The sequence below is a fragment of the Oncorhynchus mykiss genome, chromosome 20 (genome assembly GCF_013265735.2).
Source record: "Oncorhynchus mykiss isolate Arlee chromosome 20, USDA_OmykA_1.1, whole genome shotgun sequence".
Taxonomy (NCBI): Eukaryota; Metazoa; Chordata; class Actinopteri; order Salmoniformes; family Salmonidae; genus Oncorhynchus; species Oncorhynchus mykiss.
In genome coordinates this window covers 31,961,860-31,984,470 of record NC_048584.1, presented here as the reverse complement: position 1 = coordinate 31,984,470, position 22,611 = coordinate 31,961,860, and the positions used below count along the sequence as shown (strand labels likewise).

The window sequence follows — 22,611 nt, the reverse complement described above, 5'->3', positions numbered from 1 at the left end:
CAAGAAGATCATAAGGGACCCCAGCTACCCAAGCCCTGCCCTGTTCTCCCCACTTCAAATCACTTAGATGCGGGCAGTACAAGAGCATCATGGCAAAAACTGAAAGACTGGCCAATATCTTTTACCCTCAGACCGTCAGGCTGCTGAATAGCCACTACTAGTGAGCTACCTGCTCCCCCTCCCCCAAGCTACTTTTTCCTGCTGCTCCCCACCCCCTCCTTATTGTATTTCACTAGTCCTGCACGTTGGCGCTCGAAGCCTGAAATTGTCACTGTACCCTGTCATTACACCTGCAACCTGTACATGTGACTATTAAACAATCTGAACCTGAATTCTTCCAACAACTGTACACCCTGCTACATATCAGATAATCTACTCACACATACACAAATAACACCATGACCCTTATTCAGACCCTGAGAAGAGTGAGTCATGTCAACTGACACCAGCTCTCTGACACAGCTAGAGGCAGGATACAGGAGACCCCCTGGTGGATATAGAGAAATAGGTTCATTACCAATGTAAATCAACAAGTGGCTTGAATGTAAACTGCCTCCGGAAAGGTTTACATTACTGTAGAATCCTTGGTGAGGAGTTTAAAGTGAATATCCATCAGTAGATGGGTAGTATAGGGAGTGTGTGTGGGTGTTTATTTTATATTTTAATATTTTAGTCATTTAGCAGACGCTCTTATCCAGATCGACTTACAGGAGCAAATAGAATTAAGTACCTTGCTCAAAAACACATCGGCAGATTGTTCACCTATTCAGCTCTGTGTGTGTGTGTGTGTGTGTGTGACACCTGTACAAGCCAGCCAGGTGTATGAAACAGTTAAGTCTAGAGAATCAGAGAAGAGCTATTAAGTTCTCAGGCTATTAAGAAACTTGAAAAATAAATGGAAGGTGTTCTGGCAGCTGCAAGGTATTGTGCAAATGTTGAATTTGGGAAAAAGTATATGCACCAAGGCAAAGACAGCCTTTAGATAGTCTTTTTGAGAGTGACCTAAAGAAGATCCTTCTGTTTGCCAGTAAATGGCATGCTGTGTTAAATATTAGTTAGATCATTTTCCTCTCCAGATGCACACTCACGTTTCTGCTGCTGTCCTGTTGCAGACATACTTCTTCCTTTTTTAGACTTAGACTTAGACTTTAGACTTTAGACCCTTACTAAATTGCTGTGGAAAACCTTTTTATTTTTTTATAAACCAATTCTCTACATCTTCTGTTCTTTTGGGATTTGGCAGCCAAACTTGGTATGACAATGACCATAGGAGTAGGCAAGACATCACAAACAGATCTGGCGCTAGGCTTGTAATATAGCAGGATGGCAACAGAAATTAGATGACAGTAGCAGTATGAAACTCTCTGTGCCCAGAACCAAAAATGAAAAACTGCAATTTAGCTTCTTGAATGTCTCAATCTTGGTATAATTATCTGAGGACAAACATGAGAGTAAAAAAAGAGAATGTACCAAACGGCCATGAACATAATGAAGGACGGGGGCTCATGGCAGCCAGACTTTGAGTGTTTCATTCCTCTGAGACATACGTTTACGTCTGGTTTTCCATGTACTTAAAGGGTGAAAGAAAAATAAACTGAAAGAACCAAAGTGATGTGTTATGTAATCCCTGTTAATTTTATAGGGCTATTATAAAATAATGTGCTACTGCATTCTAGATCAAAGCAGAAACAGCTGCAATTTACATTTACCACAAACATTTTCTTCCCCAAAAAGGTAGAATAAAACAGAACATTAGCTACATACCACAGGAGACTGCTGAGGGGAGGACGGCTCATAATAATGACGGGAATGGAGTGAATGGAAAGGGATCAAACACATGGAAACCAGAATGGAATGGAATTAAACACACAGAAACCAGAATTGAATGGTATCAAACACATGGAAACCATGTTTTTTAAACCATTCCATTGATTCCATTCCAGCAACTTCTGTAAGCCCGTCCTACCCAATTAAGGTGCCAAAGACTACCTGTGCTACAGTTGAATTCGGAAGTTTACATACACTTAGGTTGGAGTCATTAAAACTCATTTTTCAACCACTCCACAAATTTCTTGTTAACTAACTATAGTTTTGGCAAGTGGGTTAGGACATCTACTTTGCGCATGACACAAGTCATTTTTCCAACAATTGTTTACAGACAGATTATTTCACTTATAATTCACTGTATCACAACTCCAGAGGGTCAGAAGTTGACTGTGCCTTTAAACAGCTTGGAAAATTCCAGAAAATTATGTAACGGCTTTAGAAGCTTCTGATAGGCTAATTGACATAATTTGAGTCAATTGGAGGTGCACCTGTGGATATATTTCAAGGCCTACCTTCAAACTCAGTGCCTCTTTGCTTGACATCATGGGAAAATCTAAAGAAATCAGCCAAGACCTCAGAAAAAAGAAGTCTGATTCATCCTTGGGAGCAATTTCCAAACGCCTGAAGGCACCACGTTCATCTGTACAAACAATAGTACTCGAGTATAAACACCATGGGACCACGCAGCCGTCATACCGCTCAGGAAGGAGACGCGTTCTGTCTCCTAGAGAGGAAAAAGCGTGTGCGAGCAAGGAGGCCTACAAACTTGACTCAGTTACACCAGCTCTGTCAGGAGGAACGGGCCAAAATTCACTCAACTTATTGTGGGAAGCTTGTGGAAGGCTACCTGAAACGTTTGACCCAAGTTAAACAATTTAAAGGCAATGCTACCAAATACTAATTGAGTGTATGTACATTTCTGACTCACTGGGAATGTGATGAAAGAAATAAAAGCTGAAATAAATCATTCTCGCTACTATTATTCTGACATTTCACATTGTTAAAATAAAGTGGTAAACCTAACTGACCTAAGACAGGGAATTTTTACTATGATTAAATGTCAGGAATTGTGAAAAAACTGAGTGTAAATGTACTTGGCTAATGTGTATGTAAACTTCTGACTTCAACTGTATATCCAGTATAATGTTGTTTACTGGCCATGTTCCGTGCTTGAAAGTGATAGCAACATGATTAAGACACTAATTACTGTATTGTTTGAATATATTTCCAACGGCATACCGTAAGCTATTTACAATAACAATATCCAAACCATCCCATTTACCGTTCCCCCGTAAATTCCCAGTAAATGTTTTATTTATAAAAAAATAGATGTAGCCAAGATAGAGTGCGCATAACAAGTTTAGGATGCTTGTGAACCTTACAGAACTTAGAAACTGTATTTACAAAACATACTTATAAAGATACTTCAGATGAATAAAGCACTGTGTTACCCCGGAGTGTCTTTGCATGGGGCATCAAATAAAATCATGAATGTGATCACTCGGCATCCCATTATGGCATCTTCACTATCAACTACAGATGGCTATAAAGTCTGAAAACCTCAAAAGATGGGCACTGGTACGTTATTGTCTCACTATAAAACTGAAAACAAAGAGTTTCAAGAGCTAACTCTGCCTCATGCCAAGTAAAGGGGTTGAGTGCCATAGATAGTTCAGGTCTTGATTAGGAACAGTCAGTATGCATTGCATTGAGAACAGACTTGGGTTGAAATACAATTCGAAATCTTTCAAATACTTTAAGCATTTGTGTTAAAATGCCTAGAGCGCCAGGTGGGCAGGGTTAGGACTTTCTAGACTTTTCTATATGTTCTGTTAGGTTCTAAGTTATGGTACAAATCCAGTCGGACACCAAAGAAAGCTTAGACTAGATTTATTCCACCCAGACTGAATGCATAACATAACATACAAGTCACACAGCATATATTTACACCCCTCGACTAGGCAGAGTTCCTCTCCTTGTATGTTAAGATAAACAATCAGTCAGTTTTTGTTGCTGGGCAGAAACTAGGTCTGTTCCTCTTCGTTGTGATTGTCATGGCCCAGCTTGAGTCCAGAACCTTTGTGTGTGGGTATGTGTGTGTGTGTGGGGGAGATAACGCTACAGTTAGTGTGTCGTTGAGGTGGGCCCCTCTGGCCCCCTTCCCAGATGTTTCCTACCTCTTCAACTGTTATCCTCACATCGATATTGAGTTCCACCACCACTTCTCCTTTCCCAACAAGTTACTGACACTAACTTGGCTTGTGTTATGAGAATTTTGTTATCAATGTTCATAAACTTCAATTAATCTACTCAGTCTGCAACCCAGAGTTTATAATATTCTGGTTGAATGAAGCAGACAAGAGTCCCAGTTTACAAAAATCAAAGTGTTTATTCACGAGAATGTTCTGAAGTCCATTATACAAAGACATCCATTTTATAGCTGCGCACATACTTCCACACAAACCGTAGGTATCCTACTAGAGGTCGACCGATTAATCGGAATGGCCGATTAATTAGGGCCGGTTTCAAGTTTTCATAACAATCAGATTTTTATTTTATTTTTTGGGTTTTACACCTTTATTGAATCTTTATTTAACTAGGCAAGTTAGTTAAGAACACATTCTTATTTTCAATGACGACCTAGGAATGGTGGGTTAACTGCCTCGTTCAGGGGCAGAACGACAGATTTTCACCTTGTCAGCTCGGGGGATCCAATCTTGCAACCTTACAGTTAACTAGTCCAACGCTATAACCACCTGCCTCTCGTTGCACTCCACAAGGAGACTGCCTGTTACGCGAATGCAGTAAGCCAAGTTAAGTTGCCAGCTAGCATTAAACTTATCTTATAAAAAAACAATCAATCAATCAATCATAATCACTAGTTAACTACACATGGTTGATGATATTACTAGTTTATCTAGCGTGTCCTGCGTTGCATATAATCTGACTGAGCATACAAGCATACAAGTACCTGCTGACTGAGCGGTGGTAGGCAGCAGCAGGCTCGTAAGCATTCATTCAAACAGCACTTTCGTGCGTTTTGCCAGCAGCTCTTCGTTGTGCGTCAAGCATTGAGCTGTTTATGACTTCAAGCCTATCAACTCCCGAGATGAGGCTGGTATAACCGATGTGAAATGGCTAGCTAGTTAGCCGGGTGCGCGCTAATAGCGTTTCAAACATCACTCGCTCTGAGACTTGGAGTGGTTGTTCCCCTTGCTCTGCATGGGTCACGCTGCTTCGAGGGTGGCTGTTGTCGTTGTGTTCCTGGTTCGAGCCCAGGGAAGAGCGAGGAGAGGGGCGTAAAGCTATACTATTACACTGGCAATACTAAAGTGCCTATAAGAACGTCCAATAGTCAAAGGTTAATGAAATGCAAATGGTATAGAGGGAAATAGTCCTAAAATTCCTATAATAACTACAACCTAAAACTTCTTACCTGGGAATATTAAAGACTCATGTTAAAAGGAACCACCAGCTTTCATATCTTCTCATGTTTTGAGCAAGGAACTGAAACGTTAGCTTTCTTACATGGCACATATTGCACTTTTACTTTCATCTCCAACACTTTGTTTTTGCATTATTTAAACCAAATTGAGCATGTTTCATTATTTATTTGAGGCTAAATTGATTTTATTGATGTATTATATTAAGTTAAAATAAGTGTTCATTCAGTATTGTTATAATTGTCATTATTACAAATACACGGTAAAAAAAAAAAAAAAAACGGCCGATTAATCGGCATCGGCTTTTTTTGGTCCTCCAATAATCGGTATCGGCGTTGAAAAATCATAATCGGTCGACCTCTATATCCTACGCACATACTTCCACACAAACAGTAGGTGAGTTTTATCCTTCTCCATAGTTCTCACCACGGTATCACTACCCAGCCGACAATTCCATTCCCCCGAGATTAGGGAAACCTTGAGAAGTACTCCCTATGCCCACATAGAGGCCTAACCAGGTCGGTCCAAACACAGTTTAACTGTTCTCGGTATCTTTCTTCGGCCCCCACATACAAGTTCAAATCCTGAGCTACGCCTTGCTCAGACAGTCTGTGTTTTTCCACTATACAGATACATCCACTACACACATGATCAGATTATAATTTTATGATTCTAATCAATTTCATACAATTATAAGGTTCCAGAGTGGAATTATTGAATCATTATCTTTCAACACTTAAATTATTTTATCAGCTTGACAGGAACCGAGACCCGACTATTGATCTTTTGCCTAATCCTTACAAAGTCTATAAAAAAACCTGAGATGCCATATTGGTTCCCTTTTAGTGGCCAAGAACACTAGCGGATGTCCTCTGATCTACAGTACTGTCTCCACCATACATATTGTTCCATCCAGACAGTACAGGACAGTACCTTCCCCATACACTGAGTATACCAAACATTATGAACACCTTCCTTATATTGAGTTGCAAGTGACATCGATAAGGGATCATATCTTTCACCTGGATTCACCTGGTCGGTCTATGTCATGGAAAGACGTTCCTAACGTTTTATACACTAAGTGTATGTTCACACCATCACCAACAGGGAGGGGGGGGGGGGGGGGGGGGGGGGGGGGGATAAATATGTTATCTGAGCAGTAGGCCTAATTGCCAGAACTATGGAAGTGTGGAACGGAGAAGGACAGTAAGAAGCACAAAAACAGTTAAGCATTCTGTATGCATTCAAATCAGTTTAATCTTGAATATTCACATTTCACCTACTGTACTGTTGGGATATAGGTGATATATAGTTCTGTACTGAACATACCAGTCTTTTCTTTCTGTCTAGGTCTGTGTGTGTCTCCATTCTAATGTAAATACATCTGTACATGTGGATGGGTGTTTTAGTATGTAGTAACGTCTGCGTGTCAGACTCGCAGGCTGCTGAGCGGTGCAGTCAGATGGTGATGTCACTGTAGCCCCTGGGTCTCAGTAATGCTGCTGTAACTCTCCAGGCCCTGGCATCCATCCCTCTGTAAAGCCTCACTGTGAGATCACAGCCAATGGGATAAAAGGAAGCTCTCTAGCTAACGAGGCCCGTTGGTCCCCATTACAGTATGGTGTAAATAACACAAGCGTCATTGTCAGGTCCAGACCTGGGTTCATATAGCATTTGCTTTCTTTCAAATGTTTGAATGCGCTTGCCTCCTGTAATGGGATCCAGCCGGTTGTCATGACAGGGTGACCCTGATGGCGGCGTTGCCAGGGCGGAACAGACTCAGCCTCCCGTCCAGAGTCCCGGTCAGCAGCTGAGAAGGAGAAAGACAGAGAATAAGGATGACATCATCACGCTACCCTTTGACTGATCACATGAGGGTGATTATAAACAGAGACCGACTGTATTCCCTTTTCCTGATGACTTAAACTGAGATCTTCCGCTGCTCTACAGTATGTTCGCTACCTACTTCAGTCTGAGACGGGCACCTTTGAAGTCGTTTCTGGGGACGTCAAAATGAGGAGTTCTGTACAAAACTAAGTATTTAGCGATTGGATCATCTGTAACTAAACAGGATAGCAAAGCCAACTAAGAAATGCTCTCAATGCCGCCTTAATCAACTGGCATGAAAACAACCGTAGCAGTTGGCAGTTTTCTCATGACAACGACCATAGGAGCACAACAGACAGTAGAGAAATATCTGGGACCAGGCTATTAGGCTATTTATTCCCTCTAATCATACTGTTACATTTAACTCAGCATGATCCAAACTTCTAATTGGGGAAAGCCATGCAATATTGCATAACAGCACTGATCTCTACAACAAAGCTAAACTAAGAACTTTGCAGCAGTTAAATCCCCAGGTTTATGATATCTCATAGCAATTCTCAGACCGTCCACACTGTGTCCCAAATAGCCCCCTATAACCTACATGCTCAGAAAAAAGGGTTATTCGGCTGTCCCATAGAATAACCTTTTATGATCCCGGTAGAACTTATTTGGGTTCCATGTAGAACCCTCTGTGGAAAGGGTTCTACATGGAACTCAAAGGGGTTATTTCTACCTGGAACCAAAAGGGTTCCACGTGGAACCAAAAAGGGTTATTTAAAGGGTTCTCCTTGCGGACAGCCGAATAACCCTTTTAGGTTCTACATAGTTCTACATAAGTTGCATGGACTCTGTATGCAATAATTAACATGATTTTTTAATTACTACCTCATCTCTGTACCCCACACATACAATTATCTGTAAGGTCCCTCAGTGGAGCAGTGAATTTCAAACACAGATTCAAACACAAAGACCTGGGAGGTTTTCCAATGCCTCGCAAAAAAAGGGCACCTATTGGTAGATGAGTAAAAATGAAAAAAGCAGACATTGAATACCCCTTTTAGTATGGTGAATTTATTAATTACACTTTGGATGGTGTATCAATACATCCAGTCACTACAAAGGTAAAGGTGTCCTTACTAACTCAGTTGCCAGAGAGGAAAGAAACTGCTCAGGGATTTCACCATGACGCCAATGGGTTTAATGGCTGTGATAGGAGAAAACTGAGGATGGATAAACAACATTGTAGTTACTCCACAATACTACAAAAGTAGGAAGCCTTGTTGCAAACATGCATTCTGTTTGCAACAAGGCACTAAAGTAAAACTGCAAATAATGTGGCAAAGAAATTAACTTTATGTCCTGAATATAAAGCGTTATGTTTGGGGCAAATCCAACACAACACATCCCTGAGTATCAAGCATGGTGGTGGCTGCATCTTGTTATGGGTACGCTTGTCATTGGCAAGGACTAGGGAGTTTTTGGGGATAAAAAGAAACAGAATAGCGCTAAGCACAGGGAAAATGACATGGAATGTTCTTGAGTGGGCTAGTTACAGTTTAGACTTAAATCAGCTTGAAAATCTATGTCAAGACTTGAAAATGGCTGTCAAGCAATTATCAACAATCAACTTGACAGAGCTTGAAGAATTTTGAAAAAAATAATGTGCAAAAAATATTGTACAATCCAGGTGTGCAAAGCTGTAATACCTGCCAAAGGTGATTCTAACATGTATTGAGTAACGGGTGTGAATACTTATGTAAATTAGATATTTCTGTATTTCATTTTCAATACATTTGCAAACATTTCAAAAAATATGTTTTCACTGGCATTATGGGTTATTGTGTGTAAAAAAGATATTAAGCCAAGCAGCCTGACCCACACACTCATGGATACAGACACATGCATTCACGGACGTAGACACGCACGCACACACACACACACACACACATAACTCTCCCCCACACACTCATGGATACAGACACACGCATTCACAGACGTAGACACGCACACACACACACACCACACCTACCTCTCCCCCACACACGTATCCCCTTGTCCTCAGCTGCATCTCTCTCTCAAAGAGGAGGGATCATGATCTCAGCTATCCCCTGTCGGCCAATCAGCCAGTGACCCGGGCCAGAGCAACATTACCTCACCACTACGGCAGCCAATCTACAGGCTCCAATGCAACCTGGGAAACCTTCCATTTAGAGTTCATAGTGAGATTCTGGCCTGTGTGAGAGAGTCTGTGTCCTCAACAGCACTCCAGTACCTATTAAGTGTACCACTTTTGACCAGGACCCATAGCGCTCTGGTCAAAAGTTGTGCGCTATAAAGGGAATACGGTGCCATTTGGGACGCATACTGATAAACCTTCCATTTGGGGTTCATAGTGAGACTTATGGTACTCATTCATAATGGGTTATGAGAGCTGTGGAAATTGATGTCACTCCGAGACATTAGTCAACACTGTACTGTACTAGTCTGTGACCTCAGGTTAACATACACCCCAAAAATTATCTGTATTTCATCACACAAAAGATCTGCAAAGGTGCAAAAAATGACAGGGACTATTCCATTGGTTTCATTGCGCCAGGCAAGCTCAATGAAGCACAAGTATTTAAAATATATTAAATATGATTAGAGCCAGGTCTGATATCAACGAGAGACCAGGACATCAGCTAAACTTTCTAAGGATGGATGAGTGAATAGGACCATATGCAGTCAACACCCTGATATGATAGGAAAGAGTCAGAACATCAGTCAAACACAAGTAGTCTGCTTAGCCCTAACAATGCACTTCAGCTAAACTTTCTGAGGATTGATGAGTGAATACACCCCTGTTGGGAAAGAGTAAGAAGAGTCTGAAGTGTTTGGATGGAAGATGAGTCAAACACTAGTAGGGCTGACTAGTATCTATCAGGGTTTATTTATTTAATCAGACACACACATATGCGCACAAACGTACGCACACACACACTGTCTCGCCCTATATCTATCAGGGTTTATTTTTTTTAATCTCTTCTGGTTCGGATGTTGATGCTGTAGCAGATCCTCCTTACTGGAGACACAGGGACAATATCCAGCTGTGTGTGGAACGCTAGAAGAGGAGAGTTCACTGACACACACACGCAGGGCTGGCTCTAACCTTTTGGGGCCCTTATGCAAGATTTGTTTGGGAGCCCCCCCACCTTGCCGCAAAATCATTTTAATTTCACACAGTTGATTTCACGCAATTCTACAATCTTTGCCATGGGGCGTTAAGAAAATGTAGCAATCATTGAATTCTAATTATTTTGGCTTGAGGCAGAGGGAATTTTTTTCTACAATTTTACAGCTAATTTCCTGCAATTCTATCCATTTTATCATGTGGTGGAAAGAAATTTTAGCAGTTTTAAAGCTAATTTCCTGCAATTCTACACATTTTTTCCATGTACACATTTTCCATGACTTATGCCATGTTAATATGATATCTGAGTGAGAAAGACTAACAAAATCAATGGTGGCCTCCTGGAGGTCAGGGCCCTGTGCAAGTTGTTTTAATTTTTTATAGCTGGCTGGATTAAATAACAATCTAAACATTGCTATCTGACATGGCTAATTGAGAGACTCTCAGTTCCATACATAACAAGAGAAAAACTGCTGATTCTGCTTTATTTGGAGAGCATCTTCATACAGGCTTCATAAGCACTACATAGATGCTTTACAAATCATGTATAACCAACCGTATGTCATGCGCTATAAAGATTCAAAATGTGGCATAAGTGTGTGACATAACCATCAATGTATTTATTCACATTTATTAGAGCATGAAAGACAGTTATAGATTATTTGTGACCCATTTATGTAGTGCTTATGAAGCCTATATGAATGCTTTATGGTGGCCGTCTAAAGGACGGGGCCCTAAGCGACTGCTTATGCCTGGAGCAGGCCCTGCACACATGCTGACTGTCTGTCTGTGTCTCTCTCACTCACACACATGCTCTGCAGGAAGTCAGTCACCCCACCCATACACATAGACATGCACACACGTACACAGACACATGGATCCGTACACACACACACACACACACACACACACACACACACACACACACACACACAGTTCTTATATTCTTGTGGGGACCTAAAATGTATTTCCTTTCAAAATCCTATTTTCCCTAAACCTAACCCTAAACCTTATCCTAACCCTAACCCTAAACCTTATCCTAACCCTAAACCTTATCTTAACCCTAACCCTAAACCTTATCCGAACCCTAAACCTAACCCCTAAACTTAAGATAGCCTTTGTCCTTATGGACGTGGGAAATGACCCCATGAAGGAGAATTTTCCTTGTTTTACTATTCTTCTGTCAGTAAAATATTAAATGGGCAAAGTCTGCTGTCGCTAACCCTCCTATTGCCCCTAACCATCTAGCTAACCCTCCTATTACCCCTACCCATCTAGCTAACCCTCCTATTACCCCTACCCATCTAGCGAACACTCCTATTGCCCCTAACCATCTAGCGAACACTCCTATTGCCCCTAACCATCTAGCTAACCATCCTATTGCCCCTAACCATCTAGCTAACCCTCCTATTACCCCTACCCATCTAGCAAACACTCCTATTACCCCTACCCATCTAGCGAACACTCCTATTACCCCTACACATCTAGCAAACCCTCCCATTACCCCTAACCATCTAGCTAACCCTCCTATTACCCCTAGACATCTAGCAAACCCTCCCATTACCCCTAACCATCTAGCTAACCCTCCTATTACCCCTACCCATCTAGTTAACCCTCCTATTACCCCTACCCATCTAGCAAACCCTCCCATTACCCCTAACCATCTAGCTAACCCTCCCATTAAATGGCCCTAACCATTTTCTTAAATGGCCCTAACCATCAAGCTAACACTCCTATTAAATAACCCTAACCATCTATCTAAAACTTCTATTAGCCTTAACCATCTAGCTAACCCTCCTACAAGCCCTAACTGTCTAGCTAACCCTTCCAATACCCCTAACAATTTTATTTATTTTATTTTACCTTTATTTAACCAGGTAGGCAAGTTGAGAACAAGTTCTCATTTACAATTGCGACCTGGCCAAGATAAAGCAAAGCAGTTCGACAGATACAACGACACAGAGTTACACATGGAGTAAAACAAACATACAGTCAATAATACAGTATAAACAAGTCTATATACAATGTGAGCAAATGAGGTGAGAAGGGAGGTAAAGGCAAAAAAGGCCATGGTGGCAAGGTAAATACAATATAGCAAGTAAAACACTGGAATGGTAGTTTTGCAATGGAAGAATGTGCAAAGTAAAAATAAAAATAATGGGATGCAAAGGAGCAAAATAAATAAATAAATTAAATACAGTTGGGAAAGAGGTAGTTGTTTGGGCTAAATTATAGGTGGGCTATGTACAGATGCAGTAATCTGTGAGCTGCTCTGACAGTTGGTGCTTAAAGCTAGTGAGGGAGATAAGTGTTTCCAGTTTCAGAGATTTTTGTAGTTCGTTCCAGTCATTGGCTGCAGAGAACTGGAAAGAGAGGCGGCCAAAGAAATAATTGGTTTTGGGGGTGACTAGAGAGATATACCTGCTGGAGCGTGTGCTACAGGTGGGAGATGCTATGGTGACCAGCGAGCTGAGATAAGGGGGGACTTTACCTAGCAGGGTCTTGTAGATGACATGGAGCCAGTGGGTTTGGCGACGAGTATGAAGCGAGGGCCAGCCAACGAGAGCGTACAGGTCGCAATGGTGGGTAGTATATGGGGCTTTGGTGACAAAACGGATTGCACTGTGATAGACTGCATCCAATTTGTTGAGTAGGGTATTGGAGGCTATTTTGTAAATGACATCGCCAAAGTCGAGGATTGGTAGGATGGTCAGTTTTACAAGGGTATGTTTGGCAACATGAGTGAAGGATGCTTTGTTGCAAAATAGGAAGCCAATTCTAGATTTAACTTTGGATTGGAGATGTTTGATATGGGTCTGGAAGGAGAGTTTACAGTCTAACCAGACACCTAAGTATTTGTAGTTGTCCACGTATTCTAAGTCAGAGCCGTCCAGAGTAGTGATGTTGGACAGGCGGGTAGGTGCAGGTAGCGATCGGTTGAAGAGCATGCATTTAGTTTTACTTGTATCTAAGAGCAGTTGGAGGCCACGGAAGGAGAGTTGTAAGGAGGAGAGAGAGTTGGAGAGTTGTGTCCAAAGAAGGGCCGGAAGTATACAGAATGGTGTCGTCTGCGTAGAGGTGGATCAGAGACTCACCAGCAGCAAGAGCGACCTCATTGATGTATACAGAGAAGAGAGTCGGTCCAAGAATTGAACCCTGTGGCACCCCCATAGAGACTGCCAGAGGTCCGGACAACAGACCCTCCGATTTGACACACTGAACTCTATCAGAGAAGTAGTTGGTGAACCAGGCGAGGCAATCATTTGAGAAACCAAGGCTGTTGAGTCTGCCGATGAGGATGTGGTGATTGACAGAGTCGAAAGCCTTGGCCAGATCAATGAATACGGCTGCACAGTAATGTTTCTTATCGATGGCGGTTAAGATATCGTTTAGGACCTTCAGCGTGGCTGAGGTGCACCCATGACCAGCTCTGAAACCAGATTGCATAGCAGAGAAGGTATGGTGAGATTCGAAATGGTCGGTAATCTGTTTGTTGACTTGGCTTTCGAAGACCTTAGAAAGGCATGGTAGGATAGATATAAGTCTGTAGCAGTTTGGGTCAAGAGTGTCCCCCCCTTTGAAGAGGGGGATGACCGCAGCTGCTTTCCAATCTTTGGGAATCTCAGACGACACGAAAGAGAGGTTGAACAGTAATAGGGGTGGCAACAATTTCGGCAGATACTTTTAGAAAGAAAGGGTCCAGATTGTCTAGCCCGGCTGATTTGTAGGGGTCCAGATTTTGCAGCTCTTTCAGAACATCAGCTGAATGGATTTGGGAGAAGGAGAAATGGGGAAGGCTTGGGCGAGTTGCTGTTGGGGGTGCAGTGCTGTTGACAGGGGTAGGAGTAGCCTGGTGGAAAGCATGGCCAGCAGTAGAAAAATGCTTATTGAAATTTTCAATTATGGTGGATTTATCAGTGGTGACAGTGTTTCCTATCTTCAGTGCAGTGGGCAGCTGGGAGGAGGTGTTCTTCTTCTCCATGGACTTTACAGTGTCCCAGAACTTTTTTGAGTTAGTGTTGCAAGAAGCAAATTTCTGCTTGAAAAAGCTAGCCTTGGCTTTTCTAACTGCCTGTGTATAATGGTTTCTAGCTTCCCTGAACAGCTGCATATCACGGGGGCTGTTCGATGCTAATGCAGAACGCCATAGGATGTTTTTGTGTTGGTTAAGGGCAGTCAGGTCTGGGGAGAACCAAGGGCTATATCTGTTCCTGGTTCTAAATTTCTTGAATGGGGCATGTTTATTTAAGATGATTAGGAAGGCATTTAAAAAAAATATCCAGGCATCCTCTACTGACGGGATGAGGTCAATATCCTTCCAGGATACCCCGGCCAGGTCGATTAGAAAGGCCTGCTCGCTGAAGTGTTTCAGGGAGCGTTTTACAGTGATGAGAGGAGGTCGTTTGACCGCTGACCCATTACGGATGCAGGCAATGAGGCAGTGATCGCTGAGATCTTGGTTGAAGACAGCAGAGGTGTATTTAGAGGGGAAGTTGGTTAGGATGATATCTATGAGGGTGCCCGTGTTTAAGGCTTTGGGGAGGTACCTGGTAGGTTCATTGATAATTTGTGTGAGATTGAGGGCATCAAGTTTAGATTGTAGGATGGCTGGGGTGTTAAGCATGTTCCAGTTTAGGTCGCCTAGCAGCACGAGCTCTGAAGATAGATGGAGGGCAATCAGTTCACATATGGTGTCCAGAGCACAGCTGGGGGCAGAGGGTGGTCTATAGCAGGCAGCAACGGTGAGAGACTTGTTTTTAGAGAGGTGGATTTTTAAAAGTAGAAGTTCAAATTGTTTGGGTACAGACCTGGATAGTAGGACAGAACTCTGCAGGCTATCTTTGCAGTAGATTGCAACACCGCCCCCTTTGGCAGTTCTATCTATCTAGCTAACCCTCCTATTAAGTTCCAACTGGAACTCAAAATAATCATAACTTCAGCTGTGTGAGTTTAAATGAAGTCATGCAATACAATAAGTGTACACATTTGGTGAATCATAACTCAGATAATCATGCATGTACAGTAAATGCCTCATGAGCCTAGGTCAACTATCTAGCCCCATCAGAACCCCCAAAATAAGCTTGTTTTAGTCATTTGATTGATTGTAAACAATGTAATTATAAACAAAGACTGTATTGCTTCAACATATGGTTAAAACGATAATTTTGATTTCATGGCTGGTCAGACCTTTCATCCATAGTCTATGAATTTGAGAATGGTTACATTTCTCCAGCCCCATCCGTCAGCTTTTTACAGCTTCAAAACATGTTTAAAACTATCATTTTGATCACATGGATGGTCAGTCCTTGCATCCATAGCCCTGTCTATGAATTTGAGAGTGGTTCTCTCTAGCCGCATCCCTCAGCTATTTAAATAAATCGTTGACCCATTTGATATTGTCTGAACTGCAGATTACAGTACAGAGGCAGTCAGAGCAGACAGACATATGGAAGACTGACAGGGTCAACATTGCTCTTCAGTCCAGATGGTCTAGCTTACCTCAGATGGTCTAGCTTACCCCAGATGGTCTAGCTTACCCCAGATGGTCTAGCTTACCCCAGGACAGGACCCCGACTGAAAAAGTTCCAACTACACACTGACACTAACTGTCTGTCTGACTGACTGAAGGATGGACAGACAGACGGCGTACTCATGGTTGCCTCGTCTTATCATAGGGGTTAACTACATCCTTATTACTACATCCTGGCTATGGCCACTACATCCTTATTACTACATCCTGGCTATGGCCACTACATCCTGGCTATGGCCACTACATCCTGGCTATGGCCACTACATCCTTATTACTACATCCTGGCTATGGCCACTACATCCTGGCTATGGCCACTACATCCTGGCTATGGCCACTACATCCTTATTACTACATCCTGGCTATGGCCACTACATCCTGGCTATGGCCACTACATCCTGGCTATTAGCAAAAAGAGTAGAACTGATTGCCAAATCAAATGGTCAATTGAGAAGTCTCGTTAAGTAGCTATGACATTACTCTTTCCATGAAAGTTGATTCCTGAAAGTATCCGACGTGAGACAATGAAATTACAGTACATACGTATTTAGACAGACATGAATGGGTTTTGGTCTCAATAGGAACCCAGGAACCCAGGTAGTCTAGCGCTTATGAGCGTTGGGCAACTACTTAACACTAATTGCTCCTGTAAGTCGCTCTGGATAAGAGCATCTGCTAAATGACTAAAATGTTAAATGTAATCCAGGACCTTTTCTACTGTATTGTTTGTTACATTGAGTATTATGTCTCAATAACAATCCTCTAGGATCAATATTTTTCATTATTTATTTATTTATTTATTTATTTAACTAGGCAAGTCAGTTAAGAACAAATTCTTATTTACAATGACGGCCTACCCCGGCCAAACTTTTGTCAAAAGTAGTGCACCATGTAGGAAATAGGCCCATAGGGCTCTGGTCAAAAGTAGAGCACTATATAGGGAATAAGGTGCCATTTGGGATGCATGCAGCCCAAGAATATCAATCACCCATAGCAACACACAATACATTTCCACATCACCTCCCCTTGGTTTGGGGTCGGTTAATCCTCCCTGCAGACAACACAGGTGTCTCAGTGTGTGTGTGTGTGTTTTTGGAACAGAGGCTGAGTGGTTGACTGCTTGACCTTAGTGTCTCTTCCATCCTCCCCTGTTCCCTCTCTTCAACTCCCCCATCTCATCTCCCTGCTACCTCATCTCATCTCTAGCACATATTACAGTATGGAACATCCCACAGTGATATGTGTGTCATCTGGGATACTAGCTCTACGGGAGGGAATAGCCTGCTCTGGTCTGTAACTCTGATAAATGTTGTGCTTAGGGAGGTTAAGATCCTTGTCTGGCTCAGACATTATTGTAAAAGAGAATGGTGGAATCGCCGTAATCTACTTTTTAATTTTATTATTTAATATTTAAAAACATTCAATGTACTTGCAGTGAAGGCGCTCAACAACTACATCACATTAGTCATCTAACAGACTCATATCCAGAGCGACAGACAGAAGCAACCAGGGTCAATGCACTGCTCAAGTGCATGTCGACAGATCTCCCACAAGGTCAAAAACGGGGACCCGAACCAGCGATCCGTCAGTCACCGGCCCAAGCTTCCAACTGCCAGGCCACCAGCCCTTCTAGATCCCCCCACAGTTCACCAAAAGCTGCCCCTCAACCATTCAAGACCCGCCCCATAGAATAATAAATAAATAAATAATATTTCCATTCCCCACCCCGAAGACCCCCCTCCCAATGAACCAACAACCAACAAAATGAACAAAAGAGAAAGACAAACGAAAACAGAAAACAATGCAAAAAACAAAAGACATCAAGGACAACAAAAATCATAACAGCAAGGCCAACTGAATATGTTTGAGTACATGCATTGCACTATTTACGTGTGTGCATTTGACTGAGAGTGTGTGAATATGCACGGCATCAGCCTCAGGCAAACCGGCATTAGCTGTAACAACATTGACTCTCAGTGTCATTCAAATGTACTTTTTGTTACATTTAATTTTTTCAACTTTTATCTTTGAAGTCATTCTATCTCCCACACAGCAACTCCACTCCCACTTGTCTCAAATTCCAGATCCCAACCCTCAGCCCATCCCACCAATCTCTGCTGGTCACCCTCTTCGGATTTCTATGCACCATACAGTGGGGCAAAAAAGTATTTAGTCAGCCACCAATTGTGCAAGTTCTCCCACTTAAAAAGAGGCCTGTAATTTTCATTATAGGTACACTTCAACTATGACAGACAAAATGAGGAAAAAAAATCCAGAAAATCACATTTTAGGATTTTTAATGAATTTATTTGCAAATTATGGTGGAAAATAAGTATTTGGTCAATAATCAAACGTTTTCTGTAAATCTTCACAAGGTTTTCACACACTGTTGCTGGTATTTTGGCCCATTCCTCCATGCAGATCTCCTCTAGAGAAGTGATGTTTTGGGGCTGTTGCTGGGCAACACAGACTTTCAACTCCCTCCAAAGATTTTCTATGGGGTTGAGATCTGGAGACTGGCTAGGCCACTCCAGGACCTTGAAATGCTTCTTACGAAGCAACTCCTTCTTTGCCCGGGCGGTGTGTTTGGGATCATTGTCATGCTGAAAGACCCAGCCATGTTTTATCTTCAATGCCCTTGCTGATGGAAGGAGGTTTTCACTCAAAATCTCACGATACATGGCCCCATTCATTCTTTCCTTTACACGGATAAATTGTCCTGGTCCCTTTGCAGAAAAACAGCCCCAAAGCATGATGTTTCCACCCCCATGCTTCACAGTAGGTATGGTGTTCTTTGTATGCAACTCAGCATTCTTTGTCCTCCAAACACGACGAGTTGAGTTTTTACAAAAAAAGGTATATTTTGGTTTCATCTGACCATATGACATTCTCCCAATCTTCTTCTGGATCATCCAAATGCTCTCTAGCAAACTTCAGACGGGCTTAAGCAGGGGGACACGTCTGGCACTGCAGGATTTGAGTCCCTGGCGGCGTAGTGTGTTACTGATGGTAGGCTTTGTTACTTTGGTCCCAGCTCTCTGCAGGTCATTCACTAGGTCCCCCCGTGTGGTTCTGGGATTTTTGCTCACCGTTCTTGTGATCATTTTGACCCCACGGGGTGAGATCTTGCGTGGAGCCCCAGATCGACGGAGATTATCAGTGGTCTTGTATGTCTTCCATTTCCTAATAATTGCTCCCACAGTTGATTTCTTCAAACCAAGCTGCTTACCTATTGCAGATTGCAGTGCAGGTCTACAATTTTGTTTCTGGTGTCCTTTGACAGCTCTTTGGTCTTGGCCATAGTGGAGTTTGGAGTGTGACTGTTTGAGGTTGTGGACAGGTGTCTTTTATACTGATAACAAGTTCAAACAGGTGCCATTAATACAGGTAACGAGTGGAGGACAGAGAAGCCTCTTAAAGAAGAAGTTACAGGTCTGTGAGAGCCAGAAATCTTGCTTGTTTGTAGGTGACCAAATACTTATTTTCCACCATAATTTGCAAATAAATTCATAAAAAATCCTACAATGTGATTTTCTGGATTTTTTTTTCTAATTTTGTCTGTCATAGTTGAAGTGTACCTATGATGACAATTACAGGCCTCTCTCATCTTTTTAAGTGGGAGAACTTGCACAATTGGTGGCTGACTAAATACTTTTTTGCCCCACTGTATATCTTTCAACTATGCTGTGATGTTTAACATACAATTTCAATCTCTCTAATCCAATAGAATCCACAGATTGCGAGTTGAAGATATATACGTTTACCAAGAGTGTTAGTATATTAGTAATTGACTGACCCGGTCTCTCCAGATCTCCTAACAGTACTATTTAAATTTTAGATCAATGTTATGCATGTTCAGCCATTCTTGAACCTGAGACCAGAAACAGGCTACCTGAGGGCAATACAAAAATAAATGGTATATTAATTCTGTATCTGTAACGTCTGCTTCCAACTCACACCCTCAAACACATAGATCCCCTAAACGCAGCTCACACTCTCAAACACCTAGATCCCCTGAACGCAGCTCACTCTCCAGATCCCAATCACCCGAATTCTAATCACCTGTTCACACACCTGTATGTCATTATCACACACTATTTAGTTCAGTTCTTTGTACCCCCCATCACTGTGAAGTATTGTTTGTTTTGTGACACATGTCTTTTGGAGCGCTGGGTTTCCTGTGATTTACTCCTCCCGTGTATGAGAGCGTTTGCCTGTCTCACTAACGACGCCTTTTGCCTATTCCCTCCCTGTACTCGGATTTCCTGTTATCTACCTATTGCCTGATCTCCCGGACTACGTTACTAGCCTTTTCCCTGCCTGTACTGTTGCCCTTTAGGACCCCCTTTGTATGACCTTCTGCCTGCACCTGGACCCAGCTACCTGCCTCCTCCTGTGTATGACCTTCTGCCTGCCCCTGGACCCAGCTACCTGCCTCCTCCTGTGTATGACCTTCTGCCTACTCCTGGACCCAGCTACCTGCCTCCTCCTGTGTATGACCTTCTGCCTACCCCTGGACCCAGCTACCTGCCTCGTCCTGTGTATGACCTTCTGCCTGCCCCTGGACCCAGCTACCTGCCTCGTCCTGTGTATGACCTTCTGCCTGCCCCTGGACCCAGCTACCTGCCTCGTCCTGTGTATGACCTTCTGCCTGCCCCTGGACCCAGCTACCTGCCTCCTCCTGTGGTCCATTGCAATAAACACCTGCTGCCCCTGTGCTTGAAACCATCTCTCTGTCTCCCCTGGTCTTCATTCCAGAATACCTCACCAAAAACGACAGACTTCGGCGGAGCTGCAGCTACGTCTGGCCCGACAGGAGGAACGAATCGATGAACTCTGCGACCTCCTTCGCCTGTACATTTCTGCTTCACCGATATCAGGTGCCAAAGCCTCCTCTCGTTCATCTCCCCCATATCCATGCCTAATAAATACGACGGCTCCACAGGGAAATGTCAAGGATTTCTCATGCAGTGTAACCTGTACATAGACCATCATCCCGCTGACTTCACCTCTGACAAAGAGAGGGTGGACTTCATCTCCCTACTCACAGGCAAAGCTCTGGATTGGGTCACAACCCTGTGGGCCACTCAAAGTTCTGATATGTCCTCTGAATCACGTTTTCACGCCCTCTTCAAGGAGGTGTTTGACCATTCAGTTTCAGATCGTCACACACCTGTTATGTGAGCTGAGACAGGGCCATCTCACCACCACTGAGTATGTCCTTGAGTTCTGTACCATGGCTGCCGGCAGTGGATGGAGTGAACCAGCTCCCCTTACAGTCTACCGGAGGGGTCTTAATCGAGAGTTACAGACCGAACTGGCCTGCAGAGGAGATTTAATGGACCTAAACCAATGCATCCGGATGTCCATATCCATTGGCAACCTATTGGTGGACCATATAGTCACCCATGGCCTGCAAGTCTTTCAAACCCTTCTCTCGTCCATCACGGTCCAATAGCCCAGAACCCATTTCACTCGGCCACGCCCCTCTCACGCCAGCCGAGAGACACCGGTGGTTACTTGAAAACCGGTGCCTCTATTGTGGAGAGAGTAACCACCTACTCAATAGCAGTCCCATTCGCCCCCCCACAAAGGGGTGACCACAACCCCTCCACTTCCACCCGGGTAAGGACCTTCACTTTTTTTTTTTACCTTATCAAAAGGCAGTTTGGGATCCCGGCTCTTCTTCCTGCTAATGGGGTCACTCAGTTTGTGGAGGGACTAGAGGACTCGGGGGCTGCAGGAAATGTAATTGATGAACAATTGGCACAACAGTTAAGGATAAAACTAATCCTTGTTAATCCTCCCCTTAGGATCAATGCGGCAGGGGTAGCCTAGTGGGGCGGCAGGGTAGCCTAGTGGTTAGAGCGTTGGACTAGTAACCGTAACTAGTTCAAACCCCCGAGCTGACAAGGTACAAATCTGTCGTTCTGCCCCTGAACAGGCAGTTATCCCACTGTTCCTAGGCCATCATTGAAAATAAGAATTTGTTCTTAACTGACTTGCCTGGTTAAATAAAGGTAAATAAAATGCGCTGGACGGACAACCTCTCGGAACTGGTCTTGTGACTCGCATGACCGAAAGGATCACCCTTCAGATTGGCCTCCTTCACTCGGTCATTCAGTTAATGGTGTTGTCTTCACCTATAAAGAACCCCTCATCCTCGGTCACCCCTGGCTAAGCCTTCACAACCCTGCCATCTCCTGGCGGCAAGGGGAACTACTGTCATGTACTCCCGCCTGTTTTAAGAACTGCTTCAGTCTACCCTATCACGCTACCTCTAGAAAGATCGGAGTCTGCCATTCCAACCCACCTGTATATGCCCAGTTCCTGAGTGTCTTCATCAAGATGATGATCATTCTGAAGGAATACCTGACATGATGACTCCTTGCTGTCCCCAGTCCACCTGACCGTGCTGCTGCTCCAGTTTAAACTGTTCTGCCTTATTATTATTCGACCATGCTGGTCATTTATGAACATTTGAACATCTTGGCCATGTTCTCTCTTTATTTCTCTCTCTCGGAGGACCTGAGCCCTAGGACCATGCCCCAGGAATACCTGACATGATGACTCCTTGCTGTCCCCAGTCCACCTGACTGTGCTGCTGCTCCAGTTTCAACTGTTCTGCCTTATTATTATTCGACCATGCTGGTCATTTATGAACATTTGAACATCTTGACCATGTTCTGTTATAATCTCCACCCGGCACAGCCAGAAGAGGACCGGCCACCCCACATAGCCTGGTTCCTCTAGGTTTCTACCTAGGTTTTGGCCTTTCTAGGTAGTTTTTCCTAGCCACCGTGCTTCTACACCTGCAT

The 22,611-nt window shown here is 43.2% G+C and overlaps 1 protein-coding gene across 2 annotated transcripts in view; it reads right to left on the bottom strand.

Moving 5' to 3' along the window:
* Window positions 1-6,396: 6,396 nt before the first annotated feature.
* Window positions 6,397-22,611, bottom strand: part of wdr27 (WD repeat domain 27) — a 155,315-nt gene continuing 139,100 nt past the window's right edge. For both annotated transcript variants that reach the window (XM_036956188.1, XM_036956187.1), the window contains exon 25: window positions 6,397-7,080. In XM_036956188.1, coding sequence (XP_036812083.1) covers window positions 7,003-7,080 — 78 coding nt within the window. In that variant the 3' untranslated portion in view covers window positions 6,397-7,002. The remainder of the gene's footprint in view (window positions 7,081-22,611) is intronic.